The following is a 23,235-nucleotide window of genomic DNA, read 5'->3' as shown; positions in this document are numbered from 1 at the left end:
TCTCTTGGCTATTTCTTCCTGTAGTTATGTTTTAAAAGTAGTATGTTTATACTGCATTTTCTTGAGAGAATGTATCTTCATTTTCTTGATAGGCCAGTGAATACCAGGCCTTGACATTCTACTCGAAGGTTTGAATGAGTACTTGAGGATTTCAGACATACTTTCATCTAATCTCCACTTTCAGTCCCCGAGCAATGCCTCTGTCGAACCTGTGTGTCTCAGCCTTGAGCCTCTGTGGGGTTCTACCACATTCATAAAATCCTCCTCTGTTTAATTTGGGCATGGGTCCACTAAATCGGTTCATGTTCTTGTATGAACCTTCTGTTTTTCCAAAACATGGGCAAGGCGATTTATTCTTTTAGTTAAATGTAATCATTCCATAACACTATTTTTTTGTGTTTCTGAAGACAGAAAAAAAGTCCCAAGTAGTTAGCTAACCATCTTTAACTAGGGGCCACTCTGCACTAAATTATAATCAGCGGGAAAAACTAAATGTTAGTTGGCATATTGATTCAAAGTTCATTTCAAATCTTTATTTTATAATATTTAGTACTCATGTGTTCTTTGGCAAATCATTCCACTTGTCCACGCCTTAATTTCTTCATATAATGAGCTTAGATGTATTTTATACAGATAGGAGGATTCCTGAGCATATAGATAATTCAATAACACTAGATATTATTTTAATAAACTTTGTTATTTAAAAATGCATTAAAACTTACACTTGCAAGGTTATATAGTTCTTTGTGTTCAAGGATATTTCTTCAGAGGTATTTCTTAATTAGTAAAATGGTACATGAATCTTTGATGAAGGAGTATCAATGATATCACATACTGTGTTACTGCTAATTCAAACCAGAAGATCAACTATCTTGCAGAAATTACTGGCTTAAATAATATTTCATTATCGTATACTCTGCAGTTGGGCCATCTTATAAGGCAAGAAATTTTCAGAGGAAATACTTTTCAGTATTGAATCACAGTTTTTTTGTTGTATTAGTTAAAATTGTATTTTACAAAATAAAATTTTTAAATATATTAACTCAGAATATAAATGTGAGTTCAAGAATGTCCTATATGTCATTTATTTTATTTTAGGTTTTTTTTGCAACTACATTATTAACAAGAATTGAAAAATACTTAATTTAATCATTGCTTTTTAATTTATATTTTCCAAGTTGTGACCATTCATGACAATGAAAACTGGTATTTCCAAAATGTATTCTTATAGTATGCCTTTTTGAGAATTGGACAATTGATGAAATAATTTAATCTGCGATATTAAATTGAGAAGAGTGTTAAGAGTTTATTGAGTGACTAATACATACACAATTTCTCTTACAATTTCATTCATAAGGATTAGATATCACAGCTTAATATAGACATATTTGAATGTAAGGAATTTCATTTTTCAGTTTTTTCTACTGATTCCTAGCATAAAGGTTTACATTTGAATCTGAAATGTGATAATTCATGTTTGTGTCTTCTAGGTATAGCTTATTTGAGTGGAATGTGTAGTGAAAAGAGAAAATGTATTATTGCTGAAGACAATGGCTTGAATCTTGCATTTACAATTGCTCATGAAATGGGTCACAAGTAAGTAAAAATTCTGGCTATGCCACATATTAGCACATAGCTTTGTAATTTGAGTTATTGAATTACATGCATCTTTTGGGTTTTTTAGGGGGAGGGGCTCAGGTGTTTTAAAAATTAGGGAAACAAAAAGAGGTGGTAAAGATCATCTAAATTTAAAGAGTATCTTCTAAATATTGTAACTATTCCTGATACTTTGAATAAAATCTTATTACATTATTAAAATTGACATTAGGACATGACACATGTTTCACTTCACTACACATTTCCAAATAATATAAACATGACAATAATCATGACACTACAAAGCTATATATTATTCACATGTCTGAAGAAAACACTTTGTACAAATTAAAATACTTCCAAACTATAATAGTATTTGTTATTACCCTATACAGAGTAAAAGCCAATTAAGCTGCATGGTTTGAAGTAATTTACTTGAAAGAAATTTCACCTGTTCACCCAGTTAATATGTAATGAACAGTCTGTCTCAGGAACAGGTCTAAGTACTTTACCTAATAGTTCACTTAAAACTCAACAAGCAAGGCTGTCATTTTACAGATGATGATAATAACAATAATAATTAGTAATAGCAACATTCACGTAGTACTTACTGTGTGCTACGACATTTCTACATGCTTTATATATATCCCCAGAACATTTTTGTGAGGTAAGGCTATTAGAGTACCCATCTTACAGGGGAGAAAACTGAAGCATGGGGAAATTAATTTAAGTTTAATTTAGTTGTGAAAATAGTACGTGTTGGAGGAAGGATTTAAATTCAGGTTATCTAATTCAGTCATACTGTTCTGTACTTTGCATTATCTGCTCTCTTTGGGCCTTTGATCCCTCATCAGTAAAATGGGAATGATACCTGTGTTATAAGGTTGGTCTGAGATTCGGATTATGAACAACAAGCACATATTTACAGCCAGTATCTTACAGTAGAAATGGTGTGGAGTCAGACTGAATTTTGAATGTGGGCTTCCCTGCGTGCTAGCAGTATCAATTAAAATATGAAAAATATTTTAATTGGACTCACATTTAGTGAGGTCCTACACAGGGAGGTGCTCTTTATGGAGGCCTCTTTGGTCAAAGACATATTTAGTTTGGCTGGTAGTGTTTAAAAATTTGAATCAGTTGCCAACATTAAAAAGTATAAATTTGACATAAAAATTCAAATTTCCAGACCTGGCAACATTAGACCTACAGTCCCATATGGCAGCCATTCCTTGGAGCTGAGTAGTGTCTGTACCCTTTAGACTGGGGCCATCTTTTCCAGCTCATCACAGGCTGAGGCACTGTGGTATTATAGTATTTATCAGACACCCAGTGCGCTTCATTTTCATCAGATGCCTGGACTCTGGAGACAAGTGAGTAAATTGAGCTATGGAATTTGATTGGTCTAAGAAAGCTCGGGAGAAGATTATATAGGACATCACAGTGTTTGATTAAAAAAACCTTTTATTCAAGTAAACTGAAGTAGAGGAAAATGGTCAAGTTATAATGATACAGCTCAGTGAATTATCAGAAATTGAGCATACCTATGTGCCCGTAACCTAGTCTAAGACATGACGAACAGTGGTTTTTTTTTTTTTGGTGTCACTGTTTTTAAATGTGTAAATATACTTTCATTTTCTCCCATGCAGCCTTTCAGTGGTCAGTGGAGTGCTGTAGAATACAACGTGTTTATTTGTTATCCAAAAAAGAAACAAAACAGATAAATAACATTCTAAGATCATCATTCTTTAGGGAATATATGTAATGCAATAACCTAGTTCATTGTTGTACTCCAGGAATGATAGGATTTAGACTCTTAATTCCAATATAGTTTTCTTAATTTAAAGATATTTCAGTGTAATCATAGTAAGGAAAACCATGTGCAATATTTGAATGAAAAATGCTGAAAGTAACGTTTAGGGGAAAGAAAAAGTTGGTATTAAAAATATTAAGACAATAAGTACAAATTCATGATTATAATTTTTAGAAGTTAAATGCAAGTTTCTGAATAATAATAAGCAGTGTGAGTATATTTTTATGAAACAGACAATCTGAGTAGTGGAAGGTTCACTTTAAGAAACAATCTTACTTTATTTTAGGATATGTAAAATACATTTTTTAAATCTCTGATGTATTCTAAAATGTACGAAAAACACAGATTAAAGGAACCAACCACCACGCAGGTTACTTTATTAACATGCAAAGGTTTGGTCAAGAATTTCTACTTAAAAAAACTAAATGATATAGTTTAAGGAAAGGCCACTTGAGCTTTATGTAGTAGAAACATTGCTTTATGACCAGGAACTCAGGTTGGAATGGCTAAAATGGTAGTAAAATATTATTTTATTTGCCTTTTATAGAGCTGTACCCAAAATCAATAGAGATGTGCCAAAGGTATGGGTAATGCTTGATGAATTAAGACCAGGACATATGATATATGTTGAACTACTTAGTTACTAAAAATCCTCTTTATTTGTAAGCAGTATTTGTCTCAAAAGTGGGGGCTGGTATTTCCCTTCTTAATTTTTTTAAATGTTTATTATTTTGAGAGACAGAGACAGAGAGTGAGTGGGGGAGGGACAGAGAGAGGGATATACAGAATTGGTAGCAGGCTCCAGGCTCTGAGCTGTCAGCACAGAGTCTGACGGGGGCTCAAACCCACGAACCATGAGATCATGACCTGAACCAAAGTCGGCTTAACCAACTGAGCCAGCCAGGCGCCCCAGTTTTCTTAATGCTATAAAGTGGGATACATTAACAGTGAAGAGTAGTGGTGTCTTTAACAAAGGACACACAAAGGGACAAACAGGAGAGAGGTCATCTATATAAATTATATCATCATCATCCAGTATAAGATATAAAGCACAATGAAAGGAAAATGTAGGAAGAAGAAAGAAAAATAAAACAAAATTCATATACACATAGCCTCTTGAATAAGCAAAGTTTTCACAAATGTTAGATAATTATGTCTATGGATCTGATGTGTCCACGCACACAAATCAACAGAGCTTTTTTTTGTTAGGGATATAATTAAGTCAACTACTTAAGTGAAACTGTTAAATTCTTCTTTTTTCTTTTTGAATTTCTTTCTTTTGTTTTTTGGGAGAGGATTATGTTTTCCAGTATATTTTCTTAGACAGAAAATGGATCGTATAATTTTGCAACCCACAACTTTAGAGTGGCAGAGTGTGTCCATTCAAACTTGTCAATTCAAGAATGACTTTATAATTACACATGAAATGTTTCTAAACTGATTTGGGATGAGTGTGTTTATGTTTTTTATCTGAATTTGGTTTCTAGAATTTCCCAGAGAAACTCCATGTATGGCTAGAAAAGTCAGTAAGGGGCACCAAGAAATAAAAGCCAAGTCTTAAGGGTGAGAATTTGAGTAATTGAAGAGAACCAAAAATCCTCTTTTACTATTTCAAAAGGGGAATGAATCTTAAATGTGAAAATGTATCGAATTTTCCTTTAGGAAATTTCCAATTAAAAAAATCTTGTATGTAATTATATATAGAAGTATAGATTAGTGTCCATAGCAAGAAAGAGGAATTAAATGATTTATTCCAATGTTTTATGATTCCTTTTCACAGTTATTTTCCTTTCTAAACAATAGATCAGGCATGTGATTTTTTTTCTTACAACCAAAAATGTCAACCATAGAATATTTTTATTGGTATTAAGTGTATTTATATTTATGAAATACAAATGGGATCTTCATAAATTTACTGTCATAAAGCCTAAAACTTTATTTTTATAAATAAAAAATACCTTAGGAAGTTGTTCATGAATTTGACAGTTTGTTGGGTGCATACGTATACACATATACACTATATTTTATATACAACAATTTGTTAAAGTAAGAAATTTTACTTTATTTCAGCCAGACTTTATTATGGATATATAAATTGTACTTAGATTACTGTGTTTGGGGAGTGTCCCCAAGACCACCCTCAGGTTCAATGATTTGTTAGAAGGACTCAGAAAACTCAGTAAAGCTATTTTACTCATACTGACAGTTTATTACAGTAACAGGATATGGATTAAAGTCAGCAAAGGAGCAGGCATCTGGGCCGGGTCTAGGGAACACCTGGCAGAAGCTTTACGTTGTCTTCTCCCAGGTGAGTTGTGCAGAACTAACTGTGTGTTAATTCTCTAAACAATAATGTGTGAAAACACGCACAAAGTACTGCCCGACCCTAGAAACTAACCTGAGCCTTGGTATCCAGGGATTTTACTGGGTGGTAATGTTGGTCATGGAGGCACAGCTGACCACCTACAAAGCACATCTTACACCTCCATCCTTTCCAGAGGTCCAGCTAGTCATGTCCTACCCCCAAATCATATTGTTATAAGCTATCTGACCTTTCCTGGAGTTCCCAGGTAAACAAAGATATTCTTATCAGAAGAGATATTACAGGGGCTCCTGGTTGGCTCAGTCGAGTGAATGTTCGACTCTTGATTTCAGCTCAGGTCGTGTGATGGAGCCCTGTGTCAAGCTCCATGCTGAGTGTAGAGCCTGCTTAAGATTCCCTCTCTCTCCCTCTACCCCTCTCCCCGACTTTGCTCTCTCTCTTTCTCTCTAAAATAAAAATAAAAAGGAAGGGAGGGAGGATGGATGGATGTGCCAGATGCTTATAGGTTACCTCCCAGGACCTGGGCGAGAACCACACCTGTCTTTTCTATGTGCGAGTTTTGGACCACCCAAACCTGTTGCAGTAACTTTGTACTTCACAATTGCACACTATTTTTAAGCCTTAAGATATCATACTTAGATTGCTAAAGCCTTTCTAAAAAAATAATAATGTCTTCTGTTATTAGCAGGCATTGCACTAAATACTGTGTACTCCTCTATAATCCAATCTCATAAAAATCTGGAGCTATATTTTGTGATTATTGTCTTTTTTACAGATGAGGAAACTGAAGCTGGTAGAGATTAATATTTCAGGAGTTCTTTTGATATTAAAAGCTTTCTTTTTTTATCACATATGTTGTTAAGATTTCTCTAGTTCTATTAATTTAATCTTGTTTTTTAATGTTTTTGAACCGAAAATGTTCTTAGTAGTCAAATGTTATTTTTTAAATTATTTCTTCTATAGCTTTTTGTAGTTAGAAATGACACCTCATTCTAAAATTTAAAAAAATACCTTTTTGTCTATTTGTTTTATATTTTCTTCTCTCTCTCAAGTCTTCTCCCTCACTCTTTTTTACTGTTAGAAGGCCACCTAGACTTTATTTTAATGTATGTAGTAAAGTTCTCTCCATTAAATTTGATTGTTCATTAACTGCTCAATAAATTATCTTACCGTTCAAAATGTGGTCCCTGATGATGTGAAGAGCTATGCCAGAATAGAGCACATTGCTTGCTTCATTGAAAAAGTCTTGAAATGAAAAAGAAATGAACTGAAATGAAATGAAAAGAAAGAAAAAAGAAATGAAAAAGAAAAGAAAAAGAGAAAAACAGTCAATTGAACTCAACTGTGTGCTTAGTGCTGTAGCCAATTTATATTGTAGTGCCAGCTGCTTATCTAGGTATAGATCGGTAAAAAGGAGTTCACCAATGGCAGCCAGGGCACGGACCACACTCTGAGTGACCCTGCCACATAACACTCTAAGTTAGTGCTGCATGGAGGTCATGTTTGAGTTGGTAGAGAGCCCAATATTTTTCTCTTTAGCCTGAAAGGTGGTCTGCAATTGAATTGTATATCTCTGTTCTTGTATATTTATGAAATATTTTAGCCATAAATTCTGTGACATGATCCACTGCCAATAATACATGTTTTCCTGACACAAATATTTAGCGGTGTTGTAGATAGTTTTGCTAAGTATAATACATATAGACATTATAGCAAGAATATAAATATATAATATGTATCATATATAATGCATTTATAATTTATATAACAAAAAATAGAAATATATACCGTATATACATATCATATCCTTTTTTTCTTTATGGCCACAAATAATTCACTCCTTCCAACTTGAAGTAAAGTAACGTCTTATATTGGATAAGCTTTTACTAAAATTTATGCCCAGCTCTTAGAGATTGTAAAGTATGTAAATTACCAGAGAAATAATCGTTTTAAAGGTAATTGTTAGTAACATAATCCTGTGAGTTTTTTTCTAACCTTGCTAAATCTGGAGATTTCTTGGACAGCAGAACTACCCTGACTTAGCTCATTGAGACCAAAGACTTCTGCTCTCACCTGAAGAAGGAAGGTAATCATATTAGATGTATTTTAGAGAGTATGACTGCCAAAGCTCACACAGCCAATTAAGTGCCTGAGTGGATGTCCAGAGTCAAGCTATCCGAATCCAGAGTTCATGTTGTTAATTACTGTGCTACACCCCAGATGCTGAAGGATACTTCTAATTACCTTACCTTTACTCACATTGCTTCTGGGCTAGCCCTGTGTAATCTGTTCCTACCTTATCTCTTCAGCCATACTTCATACTATGTACCCTTTTATTGTTAGCACACTTGCAGCCCCATTAGAGTTTTTAGGGTTTCTCATGTGTTATGCCCCTTCACACTGAAGTGCATTGGCACATGTTACCCCCTCTGCCTGGAATACTCCCATTTCACGAATTCTCTCATCCTGATCATAATTCATAGGGCATATCAGTAATCATTTCCTACAGCATGTGTTCTGTGTAGGTCAGTCTCTCCATTAAATACTTCATGGCACTATCTCTATAAATGTCCATTCATTCATCTAGTCACAGGGTGTAAGCGCCAAGAGGTAATGAACTGTGCCAGTTTTTTGTTGTCATGGGATTCCTAATGCATTTGATAGTGTTTGGGACATATCAAGCGTTCAATATATATGTATTAAATCAGTGAATGCTTTAATATAGTAATTTTCTTAGTAAAATATTCTTGTGCAAAGAATGTCAATGAAAATGTGTTAGAGGAAAGATGCTGCTGCACAAATTGTTTAGAATGTTTTTAAATATTGTCTGAAACTTTTAACAAGGAATCAGGTAAAGTTTTATAAAAACAATGTGGTGGACTAGTAAATGTAGCCAAGGCCACATGGAGTGAGCCTTTATTCCATGCACATACAGAAATGACTCCCCGCAACCCAAAAGTGCTCTCCCCTGAGGTCTTCCTGTCACAGTAATTGGAAGCTCCATTCTTCTAGTTGCTCAGCTAAACACAATGAAATTATCTTTGAGCTCTCTCCGTTTCTCACTCTCCACATTCAATCCATCAGCTCTTGACTCTGCCTTCAAAACATATCCACATTCTCTTTACATCTCACTAATTCTACTCTTGCCACTCTGGACCAAACCACCATCATCTCTCATGTGGATTATTAAAGTAACCTCCTAAATGATCTTGCTTTATCAGCCCTTGTCACTCACAACCTGTTTCAACTCAGAGCCAGAAAGACTCCTTCACAGCAAAGCAAATTCTCCAATTTTTTTGCATAGACTTCCAGTAGCTTCCTATCTCACCAGTAAAATCCCCAGCCCTTACATTGGCCCAGTAGGCCCTACCAGGTCTAGCCTCCTTCCCTACCATTCCCCTCCTTACCAACATGGCTCCAGATACATCAGCCTCTTTTCTAAAACTCAAAACACCTACTTCAAGACTTTGCCTTTCTTCTTTAGATATTTGTTCAAGTACCACCTTCTCATTGAGGCCTTTCTGTTAATATTTCTTAAAAGTGTAGACACAACCACATTTATCTATCTATCTATCTATCTATTTGTATGTGTACAGTGAATTCTTAACTCCTTAGTTCACTGTTGTATTCTCAGCATCTAGAAGAATACTACTTTCATACTTGGCACATAGTATGTACTCAAAAATGTATTTGTTAAATGAAGATTTTCGTTATTTCTAAAAGTGAAGTCTCTATGACTTCCTATGCTCTGCAGAAGAGCTGAATATACAAATGTACTAATTGTCTCACAGAAATGAAAAATAATATTCTTCTTAAGGAACTTCATTGTTATATCTAAGTAATATATTGGCATTTCTTTTCACATTAAAAATTCACATTAGGAATCACATTAAGATTTGTATTGAATGGGGGTTGCCTGGGTGGCTCAGTCAGTTAAGCACTGAGTTTGGCTCAGGTCACGATCTTGTGGTTCATGGGTTCGAGTCCCATGTCAGGCTCTGTGCTGACACCTCAGAGCTTGGAGCCTGCTTCAGATTCTGTCTCCCTCTCTCCCTCTACCCCTCCCCTGCTCGTGTTCTCTCTCTCTCTCTCTCTCTCTCTCTCTCTGTCTCTCAAAAACAAACATTAAAAGATATTTTATTAAAAAAAAGATTCTTCTTGAATGGAATTTGAAAAGACATTGAGGTCTCCTATCCCCATATTAAATGCTTAAAAATCCCAAAAGGAGAATTTTTTTTATATAAGTAGCCAAGATAAAGAGCCAGAAGGAGAAACCTCCAAATATTAGAGGTAGAAGGCATCTTTCCATATAAAAGAGCTAGAATTTCTCATTCACTGGGTGCTTAATCTTGGTACTGGATGGAGTTGCTCAGAGTTGAATGCACTCTGGGGAGTGGAAGTCAAAGCTTCACAGTCCCTTATAAGGCAATGTGTATTTCCAGCTGGCTTACGGCAAGTAGTTTGCTTCAGGACATGGAATGAAAAAAAAAATCTATCAGCATCTAACATATTCTAATTACAAAGCCTCAGAGCATAAATAGAAACATTAACAAAACAGATAAATAGCCACAATCATAGTAGGAGGTTTTAACACTGCTTTCTGTATAGAAACTGAATAGAAAGGTCTCTATAGAAGAGAAAAGATTTGAACAACTAAAAACGTTGTTCTGGGCAGATATGAAACCTGCAGCCGAGTAATAAAGAATAAGTACTCTTTCAAAATACAGACATTTATAAAGAATGACCATATATTATTTTATTCTTCAAGTCTAAACAAATTCCCTAAAATTAATTTACAGATGAATTTTTCTTATCACAATACGATTAAGTTAAACAACCAATAGCAAAAACAAACTTAATAAATACATAATAGAAATTTATAAGCATACTCTGGAAAAACTCATTGATCAGAGAAGAAATCATTAGGAAAACCAGAATACTCTCAGACTTGAACAATAACAAATATACTATTTTGCAAGTTTGTAGCATTGCAGATAAGGAGCAATTAGAGGAAAATGAGTAACTTTAAACACATATATAAAAATTAAATGATGAAATTAATGACCTAAATTTTCATATTAAGAGGTTAGAAGCATAACAACAAAATAAGAGATATTAGAAGAAAGAAACCACAAAGAGTAGAAACTAATAAAATAGGAAAATGCAATGAAAGTGAATAATGAAGTCAAAATTAGATCTCTGAAAATACGAATAAAATTGGCAAATATAAAATTGATTAAGAAAAAAGGCATAATTGAACAGTATTAGAAATTAGCAAAGGCAGTATAACAGATACTGAAAGTATTAAAAAGATACTAAGAAAATAGACTGAATACTGTCATGATAAAAACAGATGAAATGGGAAAATTCTAAGAAAATATGATAGAAGGATATAAAGCTCTATAACTATTTTAAAAAATTGTATCAGTGCATTAGAATTATCCCAAAGAAAACACAAGTTCAGACACAGAAAAAGGTTCAATGAATAGATAATGCTAATATTAATCTAATTCTTCTAGAAAATAAAGGAACACCCTGCAACTCATTATTTGAGCTAGTATTAATGTAACATAAAAATCAATAAGGGACAGTTATGAGGAATGAAAGTTGTAGTACTTTCTTATCTGAGAATGATGAAACAATTTCATTTTTTTTTTTTTGGTTTATTTACTTAGAGAGAGAGAGAGTACAAGTCAGAGAGGGGCAGAGAGCAATGGAGACAGAGAGAGAGAGAGAGAAAGAGAGAGAGAATCCCAAGCAGACTCCAACCCTGTCAGCATGGAACCAAGTGTGGGACTCGAACCCACAAACCTTGAGATGATGACCTGAGCCAAATTCAGGAGTCAGGGTCAGCTTCTTTACCGACTGAACCACCCAGGTGCCCCAGAAAACATTTTCAAAATAAAGCAGCACTATGTAAACAGATAAAGGTAATATAAGGGAATAAAGTTGGCTTTATATCAGGATAGGAAAGGTCATTTATCATTTAAGAATCTTAATGCCCATGTTAATAGCTTAAAGGTAGAAACTATATTATTTCAAGAGATGCACAATTAAAAAGAAAAACACTGAGACAAAGCTTGCTGATGTATATTCACCAAAATCAATGGGAAACATTATTCTTAATGGTGAAATATTAGAAAAATTTCTACAAATTAAGAAAATCACAAGAATCTCACCACATCTGCTTCTGTGTATGTACTGGAGACACAAACAAGTGAACCTTGGCAGAAAAATAAATAAAAGCTGTAGAGATGGGAATGGAAAAAAGATAGCTATTTTAATTTGCAAATGATGTGATTCCCTATATAAAATTATGATGTTATGTAGAAGTAAAGTATGGAATTAATTCATGAATGTAGTAAGATTATTAAATATAAGATAAATATACAAAAAACCAGCTGTCAACACAAAAATACAAAATGTCATTAAAAAATGATACTATTTACTGTAGCAATTGAAAACACAGAGTACTTAGGAATGAATTAAAAAAAGATAGGAAATTATATACCCTTATTAAAATTTATTGAGTGAAACCTGTGTCAATGAAAATATACCACATTTGTGGATAAATTTATTCTCTTCAGATGTCAGTTCTGTTGTAAATGATTTATAGATTCATGGAAATTCCAATAAATAGACCACCACAGCTTCTATATGGATGTTGGCAAATATTTTCAACATTTGTATATAAGTACAAATAGTCAAAATAGCCAAAACTTTCTTGGAGAAGGAAAAGACGAAGATAGAAGAGAATGAGAGGGAGAATAATGTAAGAATCTTTCCCTAACAGAAATCAAGACCAATTTTGAAACCAGAATAGCTAAGACATTTAAACATTTGTGAAAATATGGACAAATATGGTCTGATAGAACAAAATCTGGAGTCATAAATAAGTCCACGCCTAGAGGAAAACCTGATATGTGAGCAAGGTGTTGGCAGATCAGTATAGAAAGTTGACTTTTCGGAAAAATATGATAATGCACTTGGCTTACTGGATGTATAAAAATGAAATTGAATGCCTTCAGATTATTTCTAAAAATCAATTCTGCATAAAATAAAGACTGATATATCACAGACAAGGCTTTTAAGAGAAAATATATGAGACTATCTTTAGGACGTTAGGGTTGAAATTATTTCTAAAGCAGCACATACTCTGTGCCCCCTTTGGAAGACAGAAACATAAGACCTAATAGAGACATCTGACACAGATCTTAGAACTGATCTGATTGTTAAGCTTTTTTAATTTCTGGAACTCCTGGATGGCTCAGTCAGTTAAGTGTCTCACTCTTGATTTTTGCTCCGGTCATGATCTCACAGTTGTGAGATCGAGCCCTACATCAGGCTCTGCCCTAAGCATGTAGACTGTTTGGGATTCTCTCTCTTTCTCCCTCTCCCTCTCCCTCTCTCTCTCTTTCTCTCTCTTTCTGCCCCTCCCCAACTTGTGTGTGTGTGTGTGTGTGTGTGTGTGTGTGTGTGTGCATGCTCCCTCTCTCTCTCAGATAAATAAACATTAAGGAAAAAAAAGATTATATATTTTACATATTTGTTTTCATGAAAATATTTCATAATATTAAAACAAAAATAAAACTAGAAAGAAATGCCAAAATGAACATTATTTGTATAATTGGAAAACTCAAGACAACCTACTAAAAAAAAAAACTCTATTAGAACAATAAGAGAATTTGAGGGGGGGGGCTTACAAAATTATATAACAATTTTTGCTTTTCAATACATAAACAGCAGCCACTTGGTCACTATAAAGAAAGAAAAATCCATTTATATTGAATATAGCAAAAGATAAAATAAAAATATAAAAGATAAAATACCTAACAAATACTTACAAAGGAATGTACAAGACTTATAAAAAGAAGAATTTATATCCACACAGAGAGTCATAAAAGTGGTTTAAGTAAATGGAAAGACATTTTCTGGTTTGGGATAGGAACAGTGAATATTATAAAATGATAATTATCTCTATATAAATTTAATGTGACCTGCCCAAAATGCCAATAGTATTTGCTTTCCTTTTTTTTTCTTTTTTAATTAGACATACTGGTTATAGACTCCATGTGGAAAAGTCAATATAAGATATTTGTTGTTAAAAACTAACAGGAGAGGAGAGGGTGAATTCTATCAGATATTAATATATTACATAGTAGATAAAGCAGTTTGTGCTGGTGCTTGAATAAGGACGTAAGCACAGAACCTACGGTCTGTGGAAAGAAATGAATCATTCAATAACAAACATAACAGGAATCTGATTCTGTACCATATTTATGACATCATAACACATCAAAATGATTATGGACATTGACATTTTTTGGTTGGCTTTTTTTATTTTTTCATCTTTTAGTAGGGAATGTGTATAATTCTAGATATGAAATCTAGAAGTATTTAAGGAAAAGTCACATAAAATTAACAACTCGAAATAAGTATCCTTCACAATGGAATACTACGTGGCAATGAGAAAGAATGAAATATGGCCTTTTGTAGCAACGTGGATGGAACTGGAGAGTGTGATGCTAAGTGAAATAAGCCATACAGAGAAACACAGATGCCATATGGTTTCACTCTTATGTGGATCCTGAGAAACTTAACAGAAGTCCATGGGGGAGGGGAAGAAAAAAAAAAAGAGGTTAGAGTGGGAGAGAGCCAAAGCATAAGAGACTCTTAAAAACTGAGAACAAACTGAGGGTTGATGCAGGGTGGGAGGGAGGGGAGGGTGGGTGATGGGTATTGAGGAGGGCACCTTTTGGGATGAGCACTGGGTGTTGTATGGAAACCAATTTGACAATAAATTTCATATATTGAAAAAAAAAGAAATAAGTATCCTTGCAAAGGAAAAAAATACAATAGAAGATAAATCGCAATCAGTGAAAGTATTTGCAACGTATCTGAGAAAGTGATGTTTTCCTTAATATAAAAAGAGCTCTTAACAAATCAATACAAGAAATGATGAAAGCCCTGTTAAAAAAAAAAATGGTACCACACAGCTCATGGAGGTCTATGCATGGCTTTTATTAAAAAACAAAAACAAAAACTTAGCATTATTGATAGAATGACACTTCAGACCACAAAGCGATTCTACTTTCACCCGTCAGGTTACATAAATCCGTACAGGTGAATCCATGTTTACTCCCATTGTAAGGACCACTCCCTTCCCTTGGCAGGAAAATTCTTCCTGCCTTCTTCCCTATTTTTGCTTATTCTTCTCTCAGATCATTTCTTCAGAAAAGTATTCTATGGATAGGTTAAGTCCCTTGACCTATGTTCTTATAGAGTGTCTGTAGTTTTCATTCCTAATTTTTTCACAATTGTAGGTTTACATTATATGTATCATTATGTGATCTCTGCATGTCTAATTCAAGTGTGGTCCCTCGGTACAGGGGCTTGTTTTGTTTTGTTTGTTCTTTTTTGTTGCTTTTGTTATTTAACATTGTATTTAACATTGTCTAACACCGTTCAGATGTGCTCAATGAATAAATGTTAGATGATATTTTAACAGTGTAAGTGAGTGTACAGCGTTGGAATATGTGGGGGAAATAGATATTGTTATACGTTTCGGAGAGGAGTATAAAGTGGTACACTATTTTTGGAGGCCATGTGGCGATCGTTTTCCAAATTTAGCAGACTCCGGGTGAATAGAGGTTCAGCTCCTTTGCCAGCTTTGAGTATAACACATTTTAAATTCTAATTTCATTTGTATTCATGTTTCTTTGCTTCCTAGAATGGTTGAACATCTCACCTTTTTCTGACTAGCTGAAGTTAGGCCCCTTGCCTAAAAAATATGCAGCCAATAAAAATAATCAGAAAGACTTGAAAATGGTCACTGTTTTACATTAATAAAATAATACTTATTTTTTGCCCATTAGCATCTGATGGCTCAGTACTTTCTTTTCCCAATTGTAGAAAAAGCCCATTTCAGGTATGTTATATTCTTGAAATAATACAGTGGGCATAAAGTTGTGGACAAAATTCTTTGTCTTGAAACTGGTATATGGCACAATTTTGTAATTTGGATTTTAGCACATTTGTGATAACTTATAGTTATAACTGTGCCAAGAAAATTAGAAAGCTCTAGCAGAGTTCAGTATTTTTATAAGTTGAAAGAAACTGCTTTAAACATTAATAGCTTATTTACTGATTAAGACTTTCACATGGTAATTAGATTGGCTTCTTTGTAGAGATGTCGAGTGGATAAAATTACATACGTTAGGGGAAATTATAAATCATGTCATTGTAAAAACATAGAACATTTTTTGATATGGCCAGAAAATGCTTATGTGGTTTTGGTTTTTGTTTCACTTGTTGAACCAGGCGAAAAGACTAATATATATTTCTAAACTTTGGCGTAGAGGCATGGCTTTTCCACTAAGTTGGCAATTCAGGAGTTTCTTCAGTACTAAGAGGCTAATGAGGCAATAAATATGCAAAGTTAGCTCCTTGAAGGCAATAAATATGTGGGGCACCTGCTAAAGTTTTAAGTTTTGCCAGAGTACCAAGAATGCAGATGTCTTGTGAACTAACAAGCCTTTGAAATCAGTGATGTTTGCTTACACACTCTGCTGAAAATTGTGCCTGGAATAGAACCAGCAGTAGGACCAGGTTATAAACCCACTTCTTCAGACATCCGCTTTTCTGTTATTGGCATCAGTACCACTGACACTTCTTCATTTAAGACATCTTTACCCCCTCTCTCCCCTTAATTCCTCTCATAAGCAGTTGCCACATTTTACTAGGTTTTCTTGGGAAAGAGCTTTCCCATCTGTCCATTATTTCTATTGTTATTCTTCCCAGGCTTGGACCACTGCAACACCTGCTTCCCTGGTCTTTTTGCCTTAGCACTTTATCTTTCTGGTGTGTCTCACTCATTAGTTCAGAAATCTTTATTGTCCTTTCCTACCTGATGAGTGAACTTAGCCTTGGAGTCCTGACTTTTACAGTGGTCCCCTCTACCTTTCTCACGATAGTCCACTTCTCCATCTCATGAAGGCAAATGATCCATAATGTTCAAACTTTGTCTTTACTAATGTTTTTTTCTTATTTCAACTCCCAGTCCTACTGATGTGTAGATTTTCCAATTTTCTTTATCCATTAATGGTCAAGACAAGTGCTATCACTTTTTGGAAATATATTTTTTAATTTCCTTGCACGGTTTATTGTAAATATCCCTTAATTTCTAATATATACTGATTTGTACTGATATTTATACCCCCTACACACATACCCTACTGAACAGCAGTCTCTATGAAAATAGGATTACTGTGTAATACATTTTTTTTTCTCCCACAGCACAAAGTTGAGTGCATTGTGCATTATAGGCACTTGAATATTTGTTTGAATGTGTAAGCATTTGTTGTACCAATACTCATCTCTTGGTCAGTCATCTTGAGCTTTACAGTAGAGGATAGTTGAGTTCAAGAAGTAGAAGAGACGAATTAGTTTGGGTCAAGGAATGCAGTTGCCTTCACTGAGCAAAAAAAAAAAAAAAAAAAAAGTCCTGAAGTCATAGACTTGGAAGGGCCAAATCCAGCAGTTTAGTGATAGGATTATTTAATCTAAAATTCTTCTAATTCAATAAGAAGCTAGCATATGCCCTAGGAGGCATCCTGTCAAACATAAATTTGGCTGATCTCTCTCTCTCTCTCTTAATTTGCAAGAGGAGTTCCTTTTGAAAGGGAATAAGATGTTTGCTTTTCATTCAACATTGATGTGCATCAATATGTCTACTATGAGAAAGAGGATATATGCCAAAGGGACAGTAGGCAAACAATAAAAAGTAAACGAGAAATGAAGATAAAGGCATTACATCATAATCTAAGACTGTTAGACCAGGAAACAGGAAGTAATAACAGATTGCTATAGTAGACAAAAAACAAATATACTCTTACCTCTAGAAATCCATTGTTCCTTAAAATGTTCAAACTTAATTATTCTCTAATTAATACTCTTTGACCCACTCAAATTGGTAATGGCCACATGTAACCACGTTGTTCTCTTTAACCACATTCTACCCTCTAGGATTCCCTACAGCAAAAGTCACAAGTATCTTCCTGTGGTACACGTGCCTTGGTTAAGGTTAGAAACTACTCAGTGGGCAGGTGATAGGGAAAACTTATTAGAGAAGGGGACTGGGGCTGGAATTCTTGTCGTGCCAGGTACTCACTGAATAAACTTTAGGCAAGTCAATGTGTCTGTGCTAATTTTCTTCATCCCTACAATTTGGATAAGTTTGCCTTTCAAGGTTCACTGTTGGATTGTTCATGCTTTAATTGCATGGCACAGTGGTTAACACATAATACAGAGTGAATGAATAATAATAATAATAATCAGTAGTGGTATATTTATTTTTATGAATGCTTTAATGTACAAAGGAGATTTTCAGCTTCCATGGGTCATACATCTCTCTGTTCATTCAGGGAGTGATTTCATATCCTTTAGAATTCTTACTGGATTGGCAGGAAGTGAACATATTATGGAGACCCTTATAGACCACTGACACAGCTTTTGTATTTGATACTTTATTTAGACAATGATACCAGTTAGAGTAATAAGTAGTTTGTCCAAGTTAATAATCATAATGGGACTTTAGCCAGTATAGATGTGGCAGCATTTCCACACACCCAGATTCTCTCCAAACGTAGGTTTGGATGTCAGAGTGAGTAGGTGGAAGAGGGAAAAAATCACCCAGCTAATGAGTGGTCTTACAGGAATTGGCTTTCTGTTTGTATTTCTCTAATGTATCTTGGCAAATGTGTGGTCCAGAGTCAGGCAAGCAGCTTTTCTCGAACAGATCACCTACAGATCTTTCCGGCTTACGGTTTCCCTAAATCAGTAAGAAGTCATATTAGTTTCAACTTGCTGTCACATTTGCAGAATATTTAGTTGCTTCTCTGATACTGTATCAGTGGCTAGGTCTGTAGACATTTATTTAATAAGGTATTGAACTCAATATATCAAGGAATTAAAATATGTTCTTCAAACACTTAAATTCTAGATGGTGCTAAATTCACTAAAAATAGAAGGTAGTTCTGATACGTATACATGCCGTATATTTGAAAGCCACAGAAGTTAAGAACCATGGGAAATATATGCTAGAATTTATTGAAGAGTCTTTTATGCAGGGAGATGGTCTTAAAATGGGGGTTGCATTTGTAATTATAGACAATCTGGGGAAAGCATTCTGATAGGAGGGAATTATACAAAATGATAGGCTGGAATTAAGTATTCCCGTGAAAATTAGATTGAAGTCAGTGTACAGATTATTTGAAAAATAAGATAAAAATCTTGGATTTTTGTCATATAGTTCAGTACTTTTTAGAATTTTGAGTAAGAATCATCTAGAAAATGACTTGAAATAAAGTTTCTTAGGCCTTATCTCTAAATAGTCTTGTTCAATCAGTTGAGGCAGGATACAGGATTCTGCATTTTAATTAACCCAACATCAGCATCCCTAGGTTTCTTTTTAAATTTTTAAATGTTTTATTTATTTTTGAGACAGAGACAGACAGCATGAATGGGGGAGGAGCAGAGAGAGAAGGAGACATAGAATCGAAAAGAGGCTCCAGGCTCTGAGCTGTCAGCCCAGAGCCCGACGCAGGGCTTGAACCCACGAACCGTGTGAGATCATGACCTGAGCCGAAGTCGGATGCCCAACCGACTGAGCAACCCAGGTGCCCCAACATCCCTAGGTTTCTGATGCACATAGTTCATTATTCACATTTTCAGTGTCGCTGGTTGCCAAGGAATATTAAAATATTTTGCCTAGGAAACTAGGTTTTTGTATTAATGTATTCATAACAAACTAAATTCATTAAAGCATGGTTTAATAAAGCAAAGAGTTAAGGGGCACAAGGTCAGTCAGGCAGACATGACAAGAGTCCAGAATTCAAGAGGATCAGCCCTGGTCTTCATTGGTATAACTAGCTGTGGAAAGGGAGGGAGGGGTAGGAGAGCTTTAAGGAATACAAAGCTAGCAGGGTCCAGGCATGCGTTAGCTTCCTAAGGCAAGGATAGTGTGTCCTAACCCCAGGAGAGAATAAACTCCTTGAGGGTAGGAACTGAATCTTGCTCATTTTTATGACCCCAGCTCAGTACAGCATGCAGCAAATACTGCGTTCCCAAGTGTTTGTTCATTTGCTAGATGAAGCTGCCTCATATGCACAGCAAGGTCAAAAGTAATCCCTGTTTTTGTACCTCTGCTTTTTAGAACATTTTTGACATTGTTGCTGTCTGCCTTTACACGGTCTTTGGACTTCCAATAGAAGTACATATTTCGCTGTTTTGTGACAACTGACAGTTAAATAATTAAAATTATTCAAAATATAAAAAGTAATAAAAATACTTTGTACTCCCCACCCCACCCCCACCCCCCCGCCATGAGCACACAGCCGCTAAGTTACTCCAAATAAGATGTAGCCACGGAATTGTAGGAAATTGTTATTTTGTGGAAATATACTTCCACTTAGACATTAGGACAGTTTGTTTCTTTTTTCAAATAAAATTTTCTATATAATATAGAACTTCTAGTGGGAAATAATACATCATGTGAAATATTTAATATATTGAGCACAAAAAATTTAGTCTTCTAAAGAATTACTGTTTACAAATCTGACCCTTTCGGGGCGCCTGGGTGGCGCAGTCGGTTAAGCGTCCGACTTCAGCCAGGTCACGATCTCACGGTCCGTGAGTTCGAGCCCCGCGTCAGGCTCTGGGCCGATGGCTCAGAGCCTGGAGCCTGTTTCCGATTCTGTGTCTCCCTCTCTCTCTGTCCCTCCCCCGTTCATGCTCTGTCTCTCTCTGTCCCACAAATAAAAAAAAAAAAAAAAAAAAAAAAACGTTGAAAAAAAAAAACAAATCTGACCCTTTCCAAATTATGCAAAAAATGTGAGTGAATTCATAAATGTTCTCTTCTCTAACTCTTTAAACATCAAAAGGGACCATCTTCAAAATCCAAATGTTTCTCCAGCTTTCCGCAGGATATCACAAAACTTCCTGGCAGTGACTTTTAAACAAGTTGAGAAGTTTTATAAGATAAAAATATTTTTTCAGTTGACTTGACAACCATGTACAATGTTAGTAGAGAGTTTATTTGCCCTAGGCTCTTTGTCAAAATGAATTTAAACTGAGATTATTAAAATGTAGCTCAGTTGCAGAAGCATGAGGAGAGGTGTTGCTAATGTCTTACTTCAAGAATGTTCTCCATACATTGCACACGACTTGGTTTTAGAACTGTATACGTAGAGGTGCATTTCTGCTAACAGGAGACATTTAAAATTATTCATAAAACAAAAAAGATTTTATGCATTTATGTAGAGTTTTGATTCAGAAAGAGATGCATTATAGTTGGTTGTTTGGAGAGCTTTCTGACTATCAGATTGCCTGGGTCTGAGTCCCATCTCCCCAATTAACCTCAGCACCTTCTGCATCTACAGAATAGTCATAATAATAGACACATAATGGAGATATTGTGAGGATTAAGTGATATCATCATTGGAAATGATTATTACAGTGACTGGTACAAAGGTTCACAATTATTTGTTTTCTTTCAAATCTGTAGAATTGGAACTAAGCAGTTTTTCCTGATAGTTCCAGATATGTGGTTAAAAAAAAAAAAAGGCCCTGTCCCAATTTTTTTCTTTAATGATAATCTTTTCTGTTACAAGTTAAACAGCTTTAGGAAAATTTAACTAATGGTAAACAATGGTTGAATCACTAGATCTCTCCATGGCTGTAGCTAATTTCTTACATGAGAATCAAGATCCCAAAAGGATCATCTGGATGAGAGGTTGTAATCTTCCCAATTTGGAAAATCACATTACACCACTTTGGGAAAATGTCCAAATTGCTAACTCTTGGAAGCAAAACCTCTTCTCTCAAATGGACACATTATTTAAGAAGTTTTATTGTTTCTGAAAAAGACCAGTTGCCTTTCAGGAATAATAGCATTTGTGTATGCTTTGCAAGACGGTACCACCACAGATGGAAGAGTTGAGTGTGTTCCATGCGGCAAGTGGCTGTTGATAAAACAGGGTCACCCGGCAACGTGTGCTGTGGCCAGAATCCCTCCCTGGTGGAGGTGAGACAGTGATCCTGGCAAGGGCTGCCTCAGGACTGTACTGTTAGAAACGCATTAAGGGGTTTTAAGCAATTTGTGAGATTCTGCTTTATTTGTAGTTTCTTATTTTAATTAGTTAACATCCAAGCAAAGTAAATTCTTGCCATTATTCTTTACTTGGTTTTCCTTAAAGTCCACAACTTTCACCAAAGTTCACAAAGACAACAAATTACATATAATGATGTTTTTATCTCTTTGTGCTATTTGACAAGTTAGAAGAATAAGATATCTTGGATGTATTGTCCCAATAAAAAGAATAATTATGGGTTGCTACTATATTCTAGACATTGGGTCAGGCATTTTACATCATCATAAGATTTTCCTAACAATCAGTTAAGAAAACGGGGCGCCTGGATGGCTCAGTCAGTTAAGCGGCCGACTTCGGATCAGGTCATGATCTCGCAGTCCATGAATGCAAGCCCAGTGTCGGGCTCTGCGCTGACAGTTCGGAGCCTGGAGCCTGTTTTGGATTCTGTGTCTCCGTCTCTCTGACCCTCCCCCATTCATGCTCTGTCTCTCTCTGTCTCAAAAATAAATAAACGTTAAAAAAAAATGTTTTTGAAAGAAAGCATTTATTTCTTAATATTATTACTTACTTGTATCTAGTCCCATGAATTAGGGGGAGGGAGACACAGAACTCAAATCTCTTTCAACTTCAACATCTTTTACCCTACCTCCTGGCAATTAAATTGGTCCATAATGACTCCACATCGTCTCTTACTTTTCCTCCCTATCGTCAAAGTATGAAAAACATTTATCTTCCTATTCTCTGTCCATCATCCTATTAATATGTGTTGATACAGAACCTATTTAAAGACATTAATTAGAATAGGAAAGAAAAATATGGTTCAACATGGAGCTGAATTTTTCTGACACTGAAGTATGGAAAATGATATTCAATAAGGTATTTTCGGTTTTATTAGTCTTCTAAGTTAGCAAATGGAGTGAATTCTTAACTCATTATTCTTAACTCATAAATTACTTATTCCGTCCATATCATTTTCTCCTTCCAAAAACATGTTAAATATAACAATTTTAATTCAAAATTTTAATTTATGTCAATGAAAAAGTAGTTGGCCTTGATATTTTTTATTTTGATTTGAGAAAACATAGGTAGTCTAGTTGTGATTTCCCTTAGCAGCCTCTATAATTCTTTTTATAGCATTTTTAAATATAGTGTAGATATTCTTGTTATTCACTATTTTTATTATGAAAGACTATTTTATCATCTAGATTTTAAAGGGAACACTTGACTATCCTGCCATCATTTCAGACTCAGCCTGGAGAAAAACACATTTCTCCTCTTCCAATTTTTTCAGTATTAACCTTCACTATGAGAATTCGGTAGAGATTATATGAAGATTTTCCTGAAACAGAAGCGATTCT

At 34.8% G+C, this 23,235-nt stretch overlaps 1 protein-coding gene across 1 annotated transcript in view; it reads left to right on the top strand.

The window, feature by feature from the left end:
* ADAMTS19 (ADAM metallopeptidase with thrombospondin type 1 motif 19) overlaps window positions 1–23,235 on the top strand; it is a 236,214-nt gene that overhangs the window by 106,930 nt on the left and 106,049 nt on the right. The window contains exon 8 of the mRNA XM_060636222.3: window positions 1,491–1,596. Coding sequence (XP_060492205.1) covers window positions 1,491–1,596 — 106 coding nt within the window. The remainder of the gene's footprint in view (window positions 1–1,490; window positions 1,597–23,235) is intronic.

This window comes from Panthera onca, chromosome A1, assembly GCF_046562875.1.
Source record: "Panthera onca isolate mPanOnc1 chromosome A1, mPanOnc1 haplotype 2, whole genome shotgun sequence".
In the NCBI taxonomy this organism is placed as follows: Eukaryota; Metazoa; Chordata; class Mammalia; order Carnivora; family Felidae; genus Panthera; species Panthera onca.
Note: the sequence above shows the minus strand (reverse complement) of the source record. Positions and strands in the feature narration are given on the sequence as shown.